The sequence below is a fragment of the Vanacampus margaritifer genome, chromosome 11, assembly GCF_051991255.1.
Source record: "Vanacampus margaritifer isolate UIUO_Vmar chromosome 11, RoL_Vmar_1.0, whole genome shotgun sequence".
In the NCBI taxonomy this organism is placed as follows: domain Eukaryota; kingdom Metazoa; phylum Chordata; class Actinopteri; order Syngnathiformes; family Syngnathidae; genus Vanacampus; species Vanacampus margaritifer.
In genome coordinates, this window is record NC_135442.1 from 13,540,112 (window position 1) to 13,562,164 (window position 22,053).

At 37.8% G+C, this 22,053-nt stretch overlaps 1 protein-coding gene and 1 long non-coding RNA gene across 2 annotated transcripts; one reads left to right on the forward strand and one right to left on the reverse strand.

The window, feature by feature from the left end:
* The first annotated feature begins 1,162 nt into the window (after positions 1–1,162).
* LOC144060578 (uncharacterized) lies at positions 1,163–12,453 on the forward strand. Its single transcript, XR_013295949.1, has 4 exons — positions 1,163–1,224; positions 2,969–3,099; positions 3,806–3,923; positions 12,281–12,453. It is a non-coding gene; the product is annotated as an uncharacterized LOC144060578 (long non-coding RNA).
* Positions 12,454–17,614: 5,161 nt separating this feature from the next.
* On the reverse strand, positions 17,615–21,797 carry u2af1 (U2 small nuclear RNA auxiliary factor 1). Its single transcript, XM_077580873.1, has 8 exons — positions 21,654–21,797; positions 20,835–20,922; positions 19,951–20,017; positions 19,808–19,857; positions 19,637–19,735; positions 19,427–19,560; positions 18,169–18,264; positions 17,615–17,944 (listed from the first exon to the last, which is right to left on the reverse strand). The coding sequence occupies exons 1-8, from the start codon at positions 21,695–21,697 to the stop codon at positions 17,803–17,805; spliced, it is 720 nt and encodes a 239-aa protein (XP_077436999.1). The 5' UTR covers positions 21,698–21,797; the 3' UTR covers positions 17,615–17,802.
* Positions 21,798–22,053: the final 256 nt, after the last annotated feature.

Here is a 22,053-nt window from a genome sequence, read left to right on the forward strand (position 1 = left end):
CATGACACAAAGAACTAGAACTAGCATCTGACCAGAATTGCATTTGGAAAAACTCCACAACTGTCCACATGGGCAGTGACAACACTACAGTGAACAATAATACATAATACAAATGTTAAAAATTATAATGCAGTTACAGTAGTTGGCTTGGGCTGACTCAATAATGTGCATCTAGATGATTGTGTATTCAATTTGTGCATTTGCGCTTCACAATGGCCAGCCTTCTTAAAATCAAATGCTAAATTGGACTGGAATTAACAGTGAAAGATATCAACAACGTCTTTCTGACCAGTCATAATACATTTTGAAGAGTCGGAATTTTAATTCAAGATATCAGTAACTTAATTATGAGCAATCAAAATGACAAATGGAGAGAGATACAGTGGCTGTAATTCTGTCCTGCTTAGTAAACTCAATCATGACATTATATGTAACGTCATTTCTCCCGGGACGAATAATATGCCATTCCCGTTTGTCATTATAATTGTCTACAATTGAGTGGGTACAGACTGCTAGTTAGCTAAGGCTATATCTCCAACTGAATTGTAGATATCTGTAACTTCAGTTTGTGATTTCTACAACATCATTTTGATTAGTAATAATTACAGTTACAGATATACTGTACAGTATGCATCATCAATTTGCCTATAGTTAAAACTTAATTTAAGAAATCTAAGTCAAAATGACGTAGATATCTCAATCCAGATTTAACGCCTCTCTGCCTCGTGACTGTAGGCCTATTATGAGAATGTCACAGTTTAAAAAAATAAAATAAAATTGCCGCAATTCCTCTTGTAAGGGTAGTGGCATTTTTTTTTTCAACTGCAAGAGTTCCACACATTGTGAAATTTCTCACTTCCCTGATTTCCCCCAAAAAAGTAGTTATAGAGTTATGTAAATAATTTCACACTTGATGGGCGAGCAGGCAAGTCAAAGAACAATCTATGTGTGTACTGTAGTGTAGTGTACACTCTTTTCCCAATGAGCCACCAATATTGCACTATATTGTAACGAATTAGGTTATGTGTTGCTGTTGGTTACACAGCATGTTCTGTTTTTCTGTTTTGCTGAGAAATGTTATTCCCAACTGTTTTGAATGCATCACGCGACTCACAGGAGGGAGGGGGTGAGCGCGACTTTTTCGCCATAACGCTGTTGTTGTCCTGTTTGTTGTCGGCTAAAAGCCTTCAGTAGCGGCGTTTGTGATTCTATCATACTAAAAAGGTGAGATATGAAGGAATATTAAATCACTATATTAAGTGTAATCTTTACGTGTCCAAAATAATTGTATTCAGGATCTGATGAAGAAGTTTTCCTGCAAGAATTTATTTAGAGGCCTCTAAAGACACAGTCAAAATACCACATCAGAATGCAACGTGATGATTCCAAGTGTGTGACAATTGTATGAACATCGACTCATTTATACAAAAAAGATAAAAGGTTCCTCCTCCTGGCTCTTGATTGAACAAAGGGCAGACATGTCATCTCCTAGTGACCAAATGTGTGATGTTATTAGCAAACAGACGTGATGTTATTAGTAAACAGACATTTACATACAGTTCCCCTTCTTGACTGGGGGAGAAATGCAATTAGGATCTAACCCCAGACTTTTAGTCTCTAATGCCAAAAGGCTCTAAATAACATCATGCACATTCCTATCTTCAATAGCTTTGAGGGTGAGAGGATAAAATAAAGTTCACAAAATCATTACTCCACTGTATTCTATTAAACACTCATGATTATATCACATTGATATGCCTATAAGTAAATTAAAAACAGTAAAACATCAAATTGAAAATATTAAATGTCTTCAGATACAACTAGCATTTGACGTTACAATATTATAATAATCAATAATAATATTAACCACATGCCCAGCTTCTGCTCTTCAGCCCGCCCAAATCCAATCTTCAACCCAATCTGCTGGGTCACAATAATTAGCCTAATAAACCAGCTTTTTTTTTTTGTGTGTGTGTGTGTGTGTGTGTGTGTAAGTAATTTTCCATAATATGTCCGCTTTAGTGGCAACCGTGCTATTTCCCGAGCTGTGTGAACCCAAAGTCCCTCTGAGCTTGTTTGTTGACTTTGCTACGGCCCGCCGCGCGCCGCATTCATTCTCTTCCTGCCAAAGAGCACCATTATGCGGCGTGACGCATGTTTCTCCTTCCCTCCCTCACGTACGCTCAATTAGCGGCGCACTTATCTCACAAGGCTCTATGGCCGGCTTCCTGACAATTCTGCTTATATGTTTATGTTTGCAGCTCATGTTGCGTCATTGATTTCTAAAAGGAGAAAAGTACGCACTTTTTTCACTCTCAAACAGTGTCTTGATAAGATGTCTGTGGTATGCTAAGAGATACATCTTGTCTATTAAAAACACCTATATAGTCTCTGCTACGTTCATGCTAACAAACACTGAGAAACATCAGGGGCGCATGGGATAGTCTGGTAATTAGCTATATAAAAAGCAGTCCATTTACCCTTTAAACAACAAATACCTGAACACAGACAAGGCTTATTCTTTATCCCCTGCAAAGAACGACTAATGTTATGTTGTACCGCGAAGCCCAGAGAGAAGCTGAGTCTCCAGTGAGCTCCACATTGTGCAACGAGGGAAAAAGTTAGGCAAAAACTGTTTCATTTTTCAATTATTTTTTTCATTATGTCATTGATGTATGTTTTTGGAAAGTGTATTTTTCCTCATTAAAATACACCGTACATTTTGATTATTTTTTTTTTTTGTAAACTGGAACAGATTAATGGCATATCCATTAATTTCAATGAGCGAATTAGATGTGGGATACAAATGTTTTGAATTACAAGCGTGGTCAAGAAACTAATTAAACTCATGGATCAAATCAGCACTGTATTGTATAAAAACATAATGAAAGAAGATGTAAATGAAAGAAAGAAAAGAATAATTGATGTTAATGCTGTAATATTTGCATATTTCATGTGTGCATTATAGGAGCGTGGCCGGTTCGTCTGCGTGTGAGCGTCTTGGTGTGAGTTGTGGCTAACAGCAGCTCCTCGCAAGTGTTCTCATCAAAAGTGCATTGGCGACTGTGGCTCTCCTTGCCCACGTGCAAGGGCACTACGGTACCTTAATTGCTCCATTTTATTTTTTAATTCACTCATGTGGCGGCATATCTGAAATTTACTTGTAACATAAATATGGGCTGGCAACACAAAGCAAAAAAAATAAATCAGGTTGGCGACGGTGGTTAATAAGCTTTATTTTTTATACATGTATATTTTATTTATTTGTTTACTTTTATAGTGTTTAGGTAAGTTCAGTACTTAAGAAATACAGCTCACATGTTTGCATATACATGCAAAGCGAAGTTATGATTGCCAATGTCAGAGAAGTGAAGTGATAAGCCACATTTTTGTTTCCAATATTGTAATCTGATTTAAGTCTTACTGACTTAAAAAACAAAAAAAACAAAAACCTCAATTAGATTATTTTCTAAATTGTGCGGCCCCACGTTTACCCTCACGTTTCCTTACAGTTATAACTCACGCGGTCGCACATAGTCGAGAGTGTGTTGCAATGTGCTAGTTAGTCAACGCGAGCTAGCTGACGTTTGCAGCTACTCTGTGAAAAGGTCACAAGTCAAATGTACATGAGATCGCTGTTTACTGCATCAGATACTTGCTATTTACGTTAGCATCTTCTTGGTAAATTTAATTTGAGTATGTAACAGATATTTATTGAGTTGTGGCGCTCATAGTGCGCTGACGAGCCAGATCCTTTTTCTCTATGGTGTGTCAAACTAAGAAGATGTTTATTTTCCACTTACAGGGACCAGAAAACAGGTGAGCCGTGACGGTTGTTACCTGAGCACTGTGATGTCACTTTCAGTCGACAGCAAGTGGCAGTACGGGACAAAATGTCCGCCCCCTGAGATGGATAAAAACAGGTGGATTTTTCTGCTGAGTTCATATTCCACTAACTATATTAATCAGAATGTCATGTTTAGATTAATGTGGGCACATAAAACATAATTGTAAAGTTTTTTTTTTTACCTGACTTCCCCTTTTTAACTCATTTACTGCAATTGACGACTTTATTTGTATAAGTTTAAAAAAAAAAATCCACTTTTGTTAAGAAAAGTATGAAAACCTAATGTTTTATTGTACATTTAGAACAGATACAAAGTTTGTGATTAATCGTGAGTTAACTAGAGAAGTCAATTTTAATCGCCGGACGCCCCTAATTTTTTTTTTTTTAAAGAAAAGATTATTTAAAATATATATATATATATTTTTTTCTTTTAAAATCTATTTATTTTTTAAATAGAAAATATTATTTAATATTAAAAAAATAATAATTAAATATTTTTTTAAAGAAAAGATGAGTAAAAAAATAAAATAAAAATGTTAAATATTTTTTTTAAAAAACTAAAAAAATATATTAAAAAAATAGTTACAATTATTTTTTAAAGAAAAGATTAAAATATATATATATTTTTTAAAGAAATTATTGAAATTTTGAAAAAATAATTAAAAGATTTTGTTAAATGGAAAAGATTATATATATATTTTTAAATAATTACTTCTTTTTTTAAATAGAAAAGATTATTAAAAATTAGGGGTGTCAGGCAATTAAAATTTGTAATCGTAATTAATTGTATGATTTCACTAGTTAACTCACGATTAATCACACATTAGATATCTGTTCTAAATGTACCATAAAAAAAAGTGTAGATTTTCATACTCTTGTAAACAAAAGTGGAAAAAATGTTAAACTAATGGAAATAATTCAAATTAATTTTGACGTCTATAACCGTCAATGGCAGTGAATGAGTTAAGAGTGAGGAGAGTAAAGAGGTGGCTTTTGTCAAGCACGGTGCCCCCTTCAGAACAACAAATCAATCATTTTAGGGGCTTTTAGTTTTAACGCTCCCATCTGTCACTAAGTAGTCAGCCTACACTTTGGGATGAAGTGCATGCACAGCTCTGTAATTAGGACGCCGCATACATCAGCTCGTTGTAGCACAGTAATGGGACATGTAGGACACACACGCGTGCGCACACACACATAGGGGCTGTCAGCTCTGAGTGCTATGACGCACGTCGGGCCTCTGTTAATATTGCACAGCAGCTCCATGAGCATTCCATGACAGGCATTCCTTTCCATTATGGCTGCTGCCCACTCGGCCGAGCAGCTGCGCTCCGATTTAGCTCCCCTTTGCAGATTGTCTTTCTGCGCTCTTGTTCGAGCGCCTCACCTTTCATACGTGTAACTCAAGCCGCCGGCAGGCAGCTGCGTTTTTAACACACGGACGACTGCTGCCAGCTTGCATTTGGAGCAAAAGCTTCAAGCCGTTCCAGTTTCAAAATGTTCAGCTCATTTGGGATATATATACAGAATTATCTGTTACAGTTTTTAAATTCCCATATTTTCACAGTAAAAATTCCAAATTGAGATATTTTACGTATAGACCCATTCCTCCTTGCACATTTGTCAAATGCAGTGATAATTTCGTCGGCGAAAAATTTTCAGCATATTTTTCCGTCACGAAAAAAAAATTCTGACAAAAATGAAACGAAAATAGAGAATAAAAGATAAAGAATAAAAAAACAACAGTGATGAAAATGAACACAATCCAATCAGATGAAGGAATGAAACGCGGGTGGGATAAACGAAACACTCAGGAACTGTTCACTATACTTTATTTAATGTTCAAACACGTCTTTATTCATTGTGCAGCTGAAAGATTAATCTCAGGCAATTATGCACATTTTTTTTTTGATTTAGTTGAAAACTTCGTTTTAAGACGACATATTATTGCCATTCCAACATGTTTTATTGAAACAAAGTTGAATAGACTTCATTATGTTTAATTTGTCTTGCGTGTTAAACTACAGTTACTAGGTGTGTTATAATTTTCTGTAACAAATTTGAAATGTATGCTAAAGGAAAACATCGACAACATTTTTCTTTATTTAGTTGACTAAAATTGGATTAAAACTCAAATACAATCATATGACTAAATTATGACTAAAATTGTAATTAATTGTAGTCAAAAGACTATAACTAAAACTAAATAAAAATTTCTTGCCAAAATTAACACTTGGTGAAATGATTCAAAATTTTCCAACTTAAAACTGGTTAACTCATTCAAAATATATTTCACACTTTCTCAGTACTAAGCGTTGGATAGCGATCCATGTGAAAATTTAAATAGTTTAATGTTATGTTGCTATTTCTTAAATTTTTTTAGACTCATATTCCAAAATTGCGTTGTATATTTGAAGTTGATCAGAATAAGTGGAATTATTTTTGAAAGACACCAGAGTCACCATATGCAATGTCATTCACATTTTACTATTATTAGCGGTTCATTTTTATGGTAAGTTTGAATACATGTTCCTTGACAGTCTATAAATAACATATGGTGTGCCTCAGGGTTCAACTTTAAGCCCTTTATTGTTCAATTTATATATGCTCCCTTTTGAATATGAAAGTGATTGATTGATTGATTGATTGATTGATTGATCGATTGATTGATTGATTTGATTGACTTGATTGACTTACACTTGTATTATAAGCAAGAATCTGAAAAAGTGAAGTAAAACTTTCTCTACAATATGTTATTACACACGTCACCGGTTGCGTGCCTGTCATGTCACACGTTCCCATCGTGACACACGACTATCAGAGAAGGAAACTCGGGGTCATAGCGGGCGCATCACTTGAGTCGTGTTGCGATTCAGTGGCACCAGAGACAGTCACGCTACATGGTTGCTACATGAGCACGTGTGGCTGGATTGTTTAATAACATAAGAGGCAAACTTTTACTTTTAAGAAAGCACTAACTGATACCTAAATAATAAGGTTGCTTAAGTACTACTTCTCTGACATTGGCAATCATAACTAAGCATTATTGTCTTTGTGTAGACAGAATTTGGAATGCAAAGTGATTCACTCAATTTGATTTCGACAATTTCATAATAGTTATTTATGTGTATTTTAGGTGCAGCTTTTTAAACTTCATTCTAATATTTCATGATTTAGAAATAATATTATTAGAATTAAATTCAATTTATTTTGTATGTAACTTTTACATTTGTTAAAAATGTTTATGCATTTATTCATTAATTTTGGATGCAGCTTGATTTTATTTAAATATATTTTACATGAAATTGTATTGAGTTGTATTTCACATACCTTATATGTAACTTTTGAATTTGTTTTCATTTTGGCTTTAAACATTTATGTTTATTTTTGTTGTCTTAATGCATCTTTTTTAAAACGTAATTTATTAGATTTTCTTAAATTAAAGTTTTATTGGAGTAAAATAAATGTACCTTAACTGTTACTTTGGATTAAAACATGCACACACGCACACACACGCACACACACATATTTAGCTTATTTGAGGTATTTTTGATAAAGTTTTTTTAGAAACTTAATATATTTAAATTGCTCTTTTTTGATTAAATTTTATTAAATTGATGTACCTTATACATTTAAAAATATATATATTTTGTATGTATTTTTTATATATTTTTTTTTATTTGTTCAATATACTTAATTAACTGTTCATCATTTTAATGCATTAAGTTAACATAAAAATGAAAACATTGTTTATGTATTTTTTATGCCGCTTTTTCAACCTAAACTATTTCATTTTTAATTATAATTAATTCAATTTTTTCCTCTTTTACGCAACATTTGTGATTTTTTTTCATTGTTTCTGACACCGTGCCACGCAGTTTTCCTGCATGATGGGAACCATATCGTGATGTAATGTTGCATTCGGATGAGCACGGAGAGTGCAATATTGACTGCGGGTTATAGGTCAGTGCGACAGTCTGACACTAGTGACTCACTCCGTTTGGCTCCGGGAGGATGCAACTCCTTTTGTTTACCTGCATTGCACTGCTCAAGGTCATCATGACGTCATACGCGCAGTGTGCAGGATGTCCATGTTGAATTGGTTTTGTCCTCCCTTAAGTGGGTCATGTGTCATGTCGGCACAACTGCCCGGAGGACATAATGACGATGAGCATTGGCAGCTGTAAGGATGACTGGTTTGAGCCAGAACAGCCCGTCATGGAGGCTCCTTTGGGATTTGTCGAGGTAATTAGCAGTCTGCGCCCAGAGATTTGAGTCTATTTTCGCTTCTGTTTTATCTTTATGTTGTCACTTTTCCTAACAGCCCCACTTGGCAATGACCAAGCTCCAGATTTATTTATTCCCCAAATTTCCCCCTTGAACTGTCAAAGCTGGTAGAATTGGGAGTTTAAATATCGCTGGCCTCAGGCCAAATCTGTATTATTTATTTTTCATCACTGATTGATGAATAGGACAGGAGACTGACGCCGAGGCTGCCGACGTCCACTGTGAACGATCACTCAAGTGACCAAATATGGTTCCTTTGCTGGATAAAGATTAACATCAACCGCAGCGAAACCCTGTGATCGTGCAGGCTGCGATCATGAGCCTGTAAAAAGGCAGCGAGCGAGCACGACTGGATGGCCGCAGCTCTCACGGGGCTTTGAGCAGGAAAACCTGGTGACCCAGCTGTCTGCATGCATTGACGTAGGAAGTGGGGGAAAAAAAGCTAATGGGGAGGATAGGGGATCTCGGGACGGAAAATCCTGAGTCACCATAACAATTCTTCCAACACACAAACATATGTCCCTGCAAGGCTTTGGAAGGAGAGACATTTATGTCATAAAAGCCAGAGCATCCACATTTGCTCATAATATATATTTAATGCTCTGTCCTCATCGTGCCTCCACTGGAACTCCAGATAAATTCTGATGTTGATTAACAAGTATGTTTCCCTAGACACACACTTTCGCGGTTTAATTGCTTGCTGTGGGGCCACTTTCATTCTTTATTGTCCTGTCCTTTTATTGTCTTGTGTCCCTTTATGTTTTTGGTGTAGATGGCATCTTGTAATGTTAGGGTTGGGTGGTATACCAGCCTGCTGTGTTATTTCTGGTCCTGTTCTGTCCTGTTCTATCCATTTTATGATCTTTCCTGACCTGTTCTGCTCTATCCCCGTCTGTTCTAGCCTGTCCTTTTCTTTTAAGGCACATCACACAAGGAAGTGTGACAGCTCTGACGAAGTCTGAACTGACAGCCGGAGCTGTCCTATTCTGTCGTGTCCTGTCCTATTCTGTCTTTTCCTATGTCTGGGCCAGTCCTGTTCTGTTATGTTTTATCTTGCTATGTTCTGACCTGTCCTGTCCTAGCCTCTCCTTTCCTGTATTGCTCTATCCATTCTTGTTCTATCCTGTGCCGTCCCATCCTGTCCTATTCTGTCCTGTCCTTTTCTGTCTTTTCCTATATCCGGGCCAGTCCTGTTCTGTTCTGTTTTATCTTGCTATGTTCTGACCTGTCCTGTCCTAGCCTCTCCTTTCCTTTATTGCTCTATCCATTCTTGTTCTATCCTGTGCCGTCCCATCCTGTCCTATTCTGTCTTTTCCTATATCCGGGCCAGTCCTGTTCTGTTCTGTTTTATCTTTCTATGTTCTGACCTGTCCTGTCCTAGCCTCTCCTTTCCTGTATTGCTCTATCCATTCTTGTTCGATCCTGCGCCGTCCCATCCTGTCCTATTCTGTCCTGTCCTTTTCTGTCTTTTCCTATATCCGGGCCAGTTCTGTTCTGTTATGTTTTATCTTCCTATGTTCTGACCTGTCCTGTCCTTGCCTCTCCTTTCCTGTATTGCTCTATCCATTCTTGTTCTATCCTGTCCCGTCCCATCCTGTCCTATTCTGTCCTGTCCTTTTCTGTATTTTCCTATATCCAGGCCAGTTCTGTTCTGTTATGTTTTATCTTCCTATGTTCTGATCTGTCCCGTCCTAGCCTCTGCTTTCCTGTATTGCTCGATCCATTCTTGTTCTATCCTGTGCCGTCCCATCCTGTCCTATTCTGTCTTTTCCTATATCCGGGCCAGTCCTGTTCTGTTCTGTTTTATCTTGCTATGTTCTGACCTGTCCTGTCCTAGCCTCTCCTTTCCTGTATTGCTCTACCATTCTTGTTCTATCCTGTGCCGTCCCATCCTGTCCTATTCTGTCCTGTCCTTTTCTGTCTTTTCCTATATCCAGGCCAGTTCTGTTCTGTTATGTTTTATCTTCCTATGTTCTGATCTGTCCTGTCCTAGCCTCTGCTTTCCTGTATTGCTCTATCCATTCTTGTTCTATCCTGTCCTGTCCTATTTGCTGTGACTCACACTTCACTTCTTCACATGGCCCAGCACTGCCTTCATATAAAGATCAATTCCAACTTTGCGATGAATTATCATGCTAGTATTGTTTCTTTTCTTCTATATTTCCTCCATTTGCTCTTTTGTGTCTATCTGTCCCCTCTCAAACTTTATTCTGTCCACTAAATATTCACACTCGATACAAATTGGATATCAAACTATCCACAGCTCTGCGAATATTGCATAAGCCAGAGCTGTGCAAGGTCACCAATGGGGGGCACTCTGCAGACGTCAATAACCTGCAAAAATTTGCACAGAAGAGGGAAAAGGGGCAGACTCAGAATACAGGATGCAAACAGAATGAGAATATCAAACGGCAGACTGGACAACCGTTAATTTCTTCTTTTTATTTGTTTCTCCTGCACAGCGTCATGCGGCACTAGCACCTCATCAAGTATTTAAAAAGCCACACCGGCTGCGGAACTTGAGCTTTCATAACAGGAATCCCAAAACGGTGCCTTGAGAGACACCTTCAGGTACCTAGCACATGGGATGGCAATCATTTACATTTTTTACAGACAAAAAGCTGAGATACACAATTTTGTATATTTTGATTTCACATATTTCCAAATTCAGCTATTGGTGGAATTCCATTGCAAGCTATCCTCCAATAGTCACAGAAAAACTCACTTATATTGTCTGGTTTTGATCTTTGACTTGCCTACAGCACCCTGGATTAAGCAAACAACTTTTTACACTCACATTCACACCTATTAGCAATTTAGAGTCTTGAATGAACCAAACACATTTTTCACAGTGGGACAAGCCAGGCACATGTTCTAGCCAATCTTCCACTGTTCCTTCCACCTAGTAGATAAAATCATTATCTAAAATAGTCATTAAAGTACTTGTAAAGTGATATTACAAATGTCTTACAAATTTGATACACCAAAAAGTGTGTGCCCATACATAGGTTTGAATTGCGAAAATATATCCGCTTAAAGCCCACCAAATCGTTGCGGAGCTTTTCTACGCCTCGACGAGAGGCGCTAACCACCAGCTAGCTCGATGGCTGACAGGCTTCCGGATGCCATGGACTGGTAGCAGGTTTGTCCAATATGTCAGTGTGTAACATCACGTAACTTCAGGAAAAGGCAACTGTTTATTTAAAAAGACAGGCATGGTGTAGTAATAGAATTGAGTCAAGTATAATTATAACTACGTAACTCTAAATTGTGGCTAATGGAACATATTGTAGGTGGGGCAGCGGCATTTCATGGCCAAGTGTGTCACTGGGCGCTGTTTTAGCCATGGCCCCAAAAAAATCTGGAAAAGTGAAATGGTGAAAAACAGTTTCGCTCCACAACTGAGTACTACACAGTTCTCAGTCTTTGCACCTTTTCGGCAATCATCTTCAAAAGTGTCTTACAAACAAATCTCTGAATTTATTTTACAGGGTCATAAAATAAGTATTAAAATATGAGCTATATTTATTTATTTATTTACTCTTTTTTTATATAATAATCTTAATTGCGTTTATGTATTTTAAGGTGGAATATTAAGATTAACAGTTATATCTATTTGTTTAGTTAGTTTGCTAGTTTTATAGATGTGTATTTATTTTACGCTGACATATAATCACAAAATGTATTTATTGTGAGCATATTGATTTGTTTATTTGTTAAAGATAAAACAAGAATCATGTTGAATATATTTGTTTATTGTGAACTTTATGTATTTATTATTATTTTTTAAGTCAAAAACTAATAAATTATTTCATTTTAAGTCAGTCAAATAAAGTTTGTTTTTGTGCTAAATTGAAATAAGTATGTAGATAAAATTGAGGAATTCAATACATGAAATATAGTCATCACATTGTATTTACTTGTGTTTGTGCAATTATTTATGCATTTATGGTATTTAAAACTGTATACATGTCATGTTCTATTCTGTAAGAAAGCATATAAGGCAGTGGTTGCCAACCACCAGTTCATGATCTGAAAAAAATAAAATTATATATATATATATATATATATAATTATAATTATTAATTAATTTTTTTATATATATATATATATATTTTTTTTTTTTTTTTTTTTTTTTTATCCTAGCGGCATATATCCCCCAAATGTTCGTTGTCACTCAGACGGGAATGTTCCTCAGCATCCAACCCATCCCACATCCTTCTCCCAAACAATCCCATTTGCGAGCTGCAAGGCGTCTGAGAGAACAAGAAATGTGAGAAAAGTAAGGAACAACAAACACAGTTCAAAGGTTACCTTCAGACGGCTGCACTCCCCTGAAGGGGATTCCTATGACGCACAAAGACAGAATTTACTGCAACACAATGATCATACTCTCTTACATGTGCCCTTTTTTTTTTTTTTGCTTTTATCTACATCTGTAATTTCATCTTATTCTCCTCCGGGCTGTCTATCTGTAGGCGCTTAATCTATTTGTGACATAAAAAAAAAGTTATCTGTTGTCTCTATCTACTGCACCGCAGACCCTCAGAGAAGTTGTGACTGTTGCACTAGATTTGATTTATGGCACAGAAATGATAAGTGGTCTTCTAAAGTTCTCCATTGAGCCCCCCTCCTCTTGGCTAAGAAAGAATTCTTTATCTGGGATGAGCAATGATGTCAGAGAATTTGTTTTCTTTAAAGCTTCATCTCAAGTAGACTAACTTGTTCAACGTGAGAGTTTTTAAGAATCTGGATGCCTTAAAAAAAATTGGTCTTGTTTTTGTTACATAGTGGGGCCAACATTTTGGGATTTCACAGAGTTGTGGGGCCCACATGTTTAGACCTCTTTTTGAGGGTCAAGACTTGGTTTTAGAGTTTAGGTTTAAATTGGGTTGTGGTTGAGGTTAGGGTAAGGAATAGGGGTAGGCAATCATTTTTGATGGTTGGGGTTAGGGGAAGGGTATAGGAAATGCATTATGGCAATGAGATGGCCCCACAAAGACAGTAAAACAAACCAGTGTGTGTGTGTAAAATAGCATTTAACAATATTTTAAGCAGTATAAATCCATTTAAGTTGGAAAAATCTCTTTTCCATCTTCAATGGTGCGCAGTAGTCCTCACAGTTCTGACGTTTGGTTTGAATCTCATCTTTAGGGTTATAACGGGACACTCCTGTTTGACACCTGTGTCACGAGTTCCACCGTTTTTACGCAGTAAAAAAAAAGTAGGCCAGTCAGCAAGCCAATTGTTTGGGCCATGTCAATCAAACGGTTGTCATACCAATTCATAAGACTAATCATACTACTTCTTGCTTCCGTGTTTAAGAATCGTGTGAAATACTAGCCCAATACTTCGGAAGCTGGTCGGACCCAACGCAAGCTAGCTCTTTTGACGGCATATTTCCAACGTTACAATGCGGTACGGCGCGACGTAAATGTCAGAGCTAGCTTCCAATAGCTAACCAATAAAGTTTGATAATGGCAAAATGAATTGCCTTGTTTAGCGCTGTTGAACTGTCAACCAAGATAGCATTAACTAAAGTGATCACCAGATTGAGTGAGAATTTATTGTATGTGTGATTTTAAGCTAATTTTGAAAATCTGGTCGCCCTAGTTTGACAGTGAAACAGGGAGTGATTTTGACCACAGTCTTTGTATTATTATTTCCAGTCAGACAGAAAGAGAGCGAGAGTGGAGCTATTTTCACTTGTATTGAGCGAGCCCCCCCCCCCCCCCCCCCCCAACTAATGGACGTGACAATCAAGCGCTATCAGAGCCGCCTCCATGTAACGCAAACTCCCAGACGCGGGGTCGTGACTGCAGGTGCCACGGCCGCATGACGCCCCTCCTCCTCATCATCATCACCCACCCCTCCCGCAGTGATTTGGATAATGCTGGCCTGAGGGCGTCGGTGCGTGTTGTTGGTAGGGGACGTGATAGGACAGTGGGACGAGAGGCCTGGGTGACATAAGCACAGGCGGCAGAGCGCTGACGAACTTCCTGGCCGGAGCTGCGTGCTGTGTGAACTACGAGGTGACGTCTGTGTCACTCGCGGGGACGTGTCACTCACACCAAAGTGTGGATGTGTGTCCGGTGCGAGTGGTTAATATCTCCCTGTGTCCTTGGTCCCATTAGAAAGACCGTGAACCCATTTACATTGTACCACTGAAAGCAACACTAAGTCACAACTCCAAGTGACAAAAGCGTGAGGAATTCAGAGGAAGTCAAAGAAACTATTACAAACTCATACCTTCATACCTCATCTTTTTTTCTTTTTCTTTTTTTTTTTTTAATAGTAGTAATTTTAGTTTAGAATGATTTACTTCAATCTCCAAAATTATGCGCTGTACTCTGGTACACAGTAGAATGCAGGAAGATTTTTCCCCCCTCGTATGTTGCATCTTCTTTTTTTCTTTTTTTTCCTGGAGAGCTCAGTATTGTTCATTCGGTAATTTTACCGATTTGACATGTCATCATCATTGCTCTCCCAGCTCTTTTTTTGAATTTTTTTTCCAATTTTTTTTATTTTGTATGTGGGTGAGTATGTGTGCGCGTGCGTGTGAGTGTGTATTCATTAGTTATTAAAAAATCCCATACCGTTCATCTAAACTGAACATTTCAGAACCCAGCCAGGGTTGTGAGGCCGTCAAGAGACCCGAGGAAGGACCAAAGAAATGTTGCATCTTCAATCCATCCCCGTTGTGTTGTACTAGCGACATCCCAGCTAACGCTAAGCTAGTCCGTCGGGTCCGGCGTCCAACTTTGCAAACTCCCTTTCGTTTGTTGCTAGGGTGGCGTTGACAAGCCAACAGCGAGATGTTGACATAATTGACTAACTGAGTGCTTAAGTGTTGGATTTTATGCTCATTAGCGGGCCAAATATTCCCATCAACACGCAACTACTTCTGGGCATCTACTGGAACGTAGCGCGTACGTAGCTTTCACACGTGCACTTTACATGTAATATCCGAAAAATCGGATTCGCCGTTGATTTTTAGCGGCCAACTCGTAACTCAATTCAAGTCACATAAATAAATCCGCCCGTGTCTTTATTGTTAGGCCGCTAACTTTTGCCATTCTACTCATTCCACATTTCTTCACTGATTCATACCAAATGTTCAGCTTGTTCGGGACATATTGGGAAGTATTTATCACATTCTCAAAATCCTCACATTTTTCATTATTCCACGTTTTCCATGACAACGAGCCCAATTAATGCAGACACGCTCTGTAGTGTACTTAACTCCTCCTTCCACATTTCTCAAGTGATGCAAACCGTTCCAACTTCTAACTATTCAACTTTTTCAGGACGTGTATGGCGCTATGTATCATATTCAGAAAATTACTAAATGTTTGCAATAAAATTCCAAAATTAAAAGATATTTTAAATATTTACCTCCTTCCACATTTCTTGACCAATTTAACCCATTCGGAGTAAAATTCCTCATTTCAGAAATTTAATGAACTCTGCAGTGATTCAGTTCATCATGTGAAATTTCTTGAGAAATTGCAGTTTCTAGTTGTTTGTAGTAGTATTAGTATAGTCGTAGAAGTACATCTCTTTACTTTGGTAAGACAGATGACCTGATGTCTATACTGGGTACACCCTGGACTTGTTGCCAGACAATTAGAGGATGCACATTTACAACACATTCTGAGCTGTGGGGCAGACGCGCTAATAGGTCACCGTATGTGATAATTATTGTATAATTAATACCGCTATGCTATTTAATGTAATAGTAGTAGTTGTATGTAAATTGCTTTATATTGTTTTACAGTATATCCACACATCTTTGTCCAGAGTTTATAGACAACCTGCATTTTATTAGATTTTTTTAAGCTTAGCACAACATCACAATTATTATAACCATTATAACCAGTCCAGTCAGGGTACACGTATACAGTAGGGGTGAGAATCTTTGAATGTCTCACGATTCGATTCGATTCTGATTTTTGGGCCTGCGATTCAATTCAGAATCGATTTTCAATTAAGAAAGATTTTTGATTCAAAAATGATTTGATTGACAATTTTTGCTTCAATCTATAGATGTGCAAGGAATTGTAATGATCTACTCCAGTCTGACTCGCTAATGCTAATTAGCGTGCTACTCGCGGCACTTTTATCACTCAAAAGAACACCCACACGCTGGAATATATTATTATTTTTTTGGAATAATTTGATTACTCTCGGATGTGGCTACAACTTAACAGTGTATTAGACCGTGTGGAACCACACTGCCCCTCAGTGGCCAAACCGGGTACAACATGAACAGCACTCCAAATAAAGGCACACAGACATAGGCAAGACAGTATAAAATAATTTAAATAAAATGGATTTTGGGACATTTAAAATCGATTCTGAATCGTTCTAAATGAGAATCGATTTTTTGGGCACACCCCTAGTATACAGTATATGGCATTGACCATTTATCGTTCATTTTCTCAAATAATTTTTGCAGCTACTGTTGTTGAATGGGAGCTTCTAAATAAATGTAGCAGAAACATTTATTTCTATTGCGGCCCACATCAGATGATTCCATTTAAATTCACGATAAAAAAAAAAAAAGGACATTAACAACTTCAAAGCAAGTAATGACACTGGAGGAATTTGGTCACAATGTGGATTTATGTAAGAATATTGCATGAGAATGCTGCTGGTGGCGGGTTAATGCAGTTTTACAAGTTTATTCTTTAAAAGGAATCGTGCTTGCAGTTAAGCACTCACATGGCACATATTGATCAAGCCAAAATGACTTTGCAAAATCGCTGCAAAAGTTCTATTGAGAATAGTAATTGGAGGGGGCATGATTTTTGCGGTCATTTGAACGTCTCCTACAAAAGCATCATCCGCTCTAAGAATACATTTTCTTTTCAGCCCTCACAAGACTCTCGGCCCCGATTGTAACTGCAGTTTCTGCAATTATTCGCAGCAGGCAAAGGAGTATACGAAATGCCGAGAGGGAAGCGTACATGCGTCATCTGTAGAAAGTTGCATACACAGTTCCTCATCAGCATGCACACGCTCAAGCACGGGGTTTGCGGTCATCAAATGATGGCCACGTGACTGTCCTCGTCTCCGATGGCGTCAAAGCCCAGACAGAAAGTAAACGAGAGCGAGGGAGGGTGGGAAAAAGCAAGGAATCATTATCACGTTCAGTCACAATCACTTGTCAGTGTTTGACAAGTATTTCAGCACATCTAATTATCTGATTGCAGGATGCCGTGTTGCTGTGCGAAAGCACACAGTTGTGTCAATATCACGCTTTCAGCCATAAATGCATCATTTGTTAGAGCTATAGCTGGGGCAAATGAAACTGTTTTTGAAATGTGACGTGGTATGTGTTGCTTGCAATGTAGCGGTACTACTTTCTTGTCAGGGTGTCGACGCAGGAAAAGAGAAGAAATTCAGTCTGAAAATAAATGTGCGCGTCTTAATATTCAAAATGAAGTTCTGCAGACAGATTCCAGACAGCACACATCGTTACGTAAAAATTTTTAATGGGGTCAAAGTCATTTCAGAACATAACAAGAAACATATAGCCATCACAGCTTCAACATCTGGCGCCACTCAATTCTTCCTACGATACACGTGGGAGGGTACAAACTTAAAAAAAAAAACAATTGGTGAGAATGGTACAAGGAAGGAAGCAAGTTGTCGTGGCTTGTGGTTCAGAAACGTCCCGAGCGCTCTCTGTCTCTGGAGCGACGTCTATCGTGGTCGCGTCCGCCCCCTCGGCCTCCTCTGTCTCCTCTGTCTCGGTCCCTTGAACGGGATCGGCGTTCCCTGGAACGTGACCGGGACCTGTGGCGGCTACAGGAAGGAGGAGGTGCAAATTAGCAATCGTTTCCAACTGCACAAGAGTTCAGATTCATTTATTTTTGGTGGTCTGACTGCCTTCACATGATAGTATTAGCTAGCATACTAGCCACTAGCACAAAAACAGTGAATAGTTGAGTTTTTCAGTGAGCAACAGAGGACACGGTTGGCAAGTTTGCGTATGGTGGTTGACTAAAAACGCGTCTGTGTGAACGTACCCTCCTTTCCGGCGGCGGCCATACAACTCTCTCCTCAACTCGCGTGAGATGGGCTTCAGGTGCATGAAATTGCAGAAGCCACCTCGAGTGCATTCCCTGCGGACAACGGGGCACAGAAAACGCATGCAAGCTGTCAGGAGGACAGTGACTTAAATGAATCAGTGAGCGTCAGCTGAGAAAGGAAAACGTATTGTTCATTTTTTATTGCAAATTAATCACTTTTGTAGGCCTGTCACGATAATTATGATTTCAACTTATCGTTTGATGAATAAAATGACACATTGGGAATGTGAACATTACCAATTTGGTATTTCATTTCAAAAGGTAGGAAGTCTTAAAAAATCTGGAATCTAACTTAAGCTGTGAACCCTGTGGTTGTATGTTAATATTGAAATGCAATTTTTATGAACACAGCCAGTCTATTTTATTTATATACTTTTTTTGTATTTTACATCTTAATGCCTAAGGTATTACTGAGAATAAAGTTGAGTACTCATTAAAAGGATGTACTTTAATTATTATGCTCCTATATCCATTATAACAGTGGCATAGAAAAATACAATGATAGTTTCTGAGAAAATATATCGTCCTAAAAATGAGTTATTGCAACAGAAGCCTTCTCTTGTGGAATTTGTTGATTCTAGGTAATGTTGTGTTGCCACAGCAGGTTGAAGTAATTTCACTACTTCATTCTGTTCACTAGTAAGGTGAGAAAAAAAGAAAAATATTTTGGAAATGGAATAAAAATTATTTTTAAAAAAAACAAGAACTGAAACTACATTTCACATGTATAAAACTAAAATTTACTAGAATTGTAGAGAAATGGTCAATTTTGGGCTTATTAATTTCATACATGAGATTGTATGGTCGTTTTTAAATTTCGGTATTTCTGTACGGAAGAAGTAAGGTTGAAAAGTCGTTTGGGATTTGTAGTTTACTTCATTAGACAATACTACTTTTTTTACACTGAATTACTCCATAACCAAAACTAATACTAAACCAAAAATAAAAACTAACAAACCCGCTCTAAAAACCAATTAAACTAAGTGAATTTGCAAAACTAAATAAAAACCAACTGTAAATGACAATTCCGCCAGAAACGAGGAACCCCTTGGACTTGATGTTGTCAGCTTGTGCATTCAAATGCGAAAACGTCTGAATGTGACCCGACAGTTCTTCCCCCGTGTCTCTTAAATCATCCAAGTCGCAGCTGTACTTGACGTTGGCGAGTGCGGCCGACAAAGCCTCCGACACTCACCCCATCTCATACTGGCGGCAGCAAGCTTCCCTGAAGTCTGTGACAGGAGAGAGCTCGGCATGGATGGGCTGCCCGTTGAACCAGCGATTGTTCAGGTCGATCACGGCCTTCTCGGCATCCTCTTCGCAGCGGAACTACAAGGGAAACAATCACAAGGTTTTTGACAGAGTGAATATAAAGACCAAAAGTGGACACCGGACGGACACCCACCTTTACATATACGTTCCCCACAAGATGGTCTCCCAGGTTGTCACACACGTTCATTTCCTCCACCTCGCCGTACTTCTCCTCCATTTCTGTGAAGACCTCCTAAAAGTACAGCGAGGACCAATAAGGCTACATTCGATTTGTTTAGGAAAAATAACAATTTGGAACGCTTACCTCAAAAAACTCATCATAATGCTCCTGCATTTCCATGTCGCTGATGGCACCTAGTGGACACAACGGAGAATGACAATGAGGCACGTGCCAACACTCTTGATTGAACTGCATTTATTGGAACTAATTTATACAAAGACGCTTACAAGTGAGGCCGTCAGCAGACTGGGCGCTGTTCTGAGGGTTGCGGTAAATGTTCAGGAGAGCGATGGTCTGAAACGCAATGTGCACAAATTCAGGATGATTTCTAATGACTAAAAATGGAGACATCCTGTGACAACTTCAATTCTGTACCTTCTGTCTTAACAGTTATACACTCAGTGGGCATTAGGTACACCTGCACAATTCAATGTGAATCAATGGAACCACTCGGTAAAATATTGTAAAGATAATTGTTAAATTTCCAATCTGACAATATGTCAAGACACAAAAGCATATTTGGGCTACATATAAAGGCAATTTATCAGCATAACGTAGCATTATTACAGTACAGACTTAACCTCTCATGGAATTTCCTATTGGAACATATTTTATTTACAGATTCACCCACTACAGTGATAGGTTTGGGAATTACCCGACTTATAAACATTTCAGACTTTTGAAAAGTTGCTCTGATGATTTTTGGAGTGTCTGTAGGAAACTTCACAAAAAGTAGCTGTTTGACAAATAGACAAATCTTCAAAAAAAAGGGGGGGGGGGACTTAATTCCTTTCCAATTCGAATTCCAGGGGATTCCTGTGCAGGTTACTATTTTACAATAACAATGTTGTAGGAATTCTAGTAAAATATGTATTCTTGTAACACTACAAATTTGTCCGGTACAACATCCCTATTATTTTGGTTGCTGAGCTGACCTGTATCATAATGTCAGAAATTTAATATTTGACCATTAAATGAACCTAAATATAACATTTCAAATCAAATCAGTACTTGATGGAAATCATTATATTTAAATATGTACTTATTATATTATGCAGGGTTGTGTGATGCAATGCTGAATTTGTAGGAAAGAAAAAAAAGAGTAACTTACCTGGCTGAAAGTGGGTTTATTGTGTAACCTGGAACAGCGGTCACCATGTCGACAGGCACCAATTTTAAAATAAAAAGAGCAATTTACTCTGGGGAAAGAAAAAAAGAGACCAACAATATGTGAGTTTAGGGCAGGCCCATGGCGTCAACAAATGTTTGTATGTAGTGTATACATATACAATGTCAATATTGATCATTAGAGTGGTAAACTAACACGATCAGCATCTTCAGACATTATCTATAGTGATATTAATTGTATTTTTTTATTTCAGAAGTGCTTAACTTGTATCCCTTTGCATTACTGTAATCATTTCTCAAGAAGTAACTCTCAATTTCCCCCAAAAATGGTGACCTCTGCCATAGAACGCCGAAACAAAAGTTTAAAAATAAACAATAAAAAATATCTAGTGAGTGTAAAACGGGGGATACACATGGCTAATGTGAAAGTTAACACTACGGCGTTTTCATTCAAACAAAGACTTGACTTAATCGCAGCCATTTAAGCGCCTATTCCATAAAAATACCACTTCCAGTATCTCAATACATTAAGGTATTAAAATTTGAATGAGTAACGTCGAATTGTAGAAGTATTCCAGCACTACTCGGCATGTTGGTTGGCGTTGCAGGCCAAGAAATGTTAGCAACGCGGCTTTTTCTCGCTAGCCAAGCTAGCTAAAGCTACCTAGCGTTAGCCGCTAATGATGTAGCTCTTCTAAAGTGGTACCACAGCATCCGAAAAAAAAATTCGCGGAGCATCTATTAACGTAAAATTTATTAAGATGGTTTTACTACGCAACTAATTATTAATAAAATTGATTACTTGTCTTTCTCTGTCCCAAAAATCGACGCCAAGTACTCCGCCATCTTGGCTAGCCTCTGCCTACCAGCAACACCACGCTTTCCTGTCCCACACTTTCACAAGAAAAGAAGCTCGATCCAAGGTGATGAGCGTTCTAGAGAAACAATGCCTTATCATCAGTTAAATTTGGTCATTTCACACGTATTCCTGCAAAATATTCTACGTATGCAGGTTGAAACATTTATAAATGGCAAACACAATAATAGTCACTATACAACTATACTCGCAAATAATTTGTATTGCATGTTTCTCACAAAACACGGGGGAATGCTTCATGTTCTAAACGAAAGACAAAACACCGTTATTAAAAAAAAAAAAGTTCTAAACGAAAGACAAAATACCTTTATTTAAAAAAAAAATA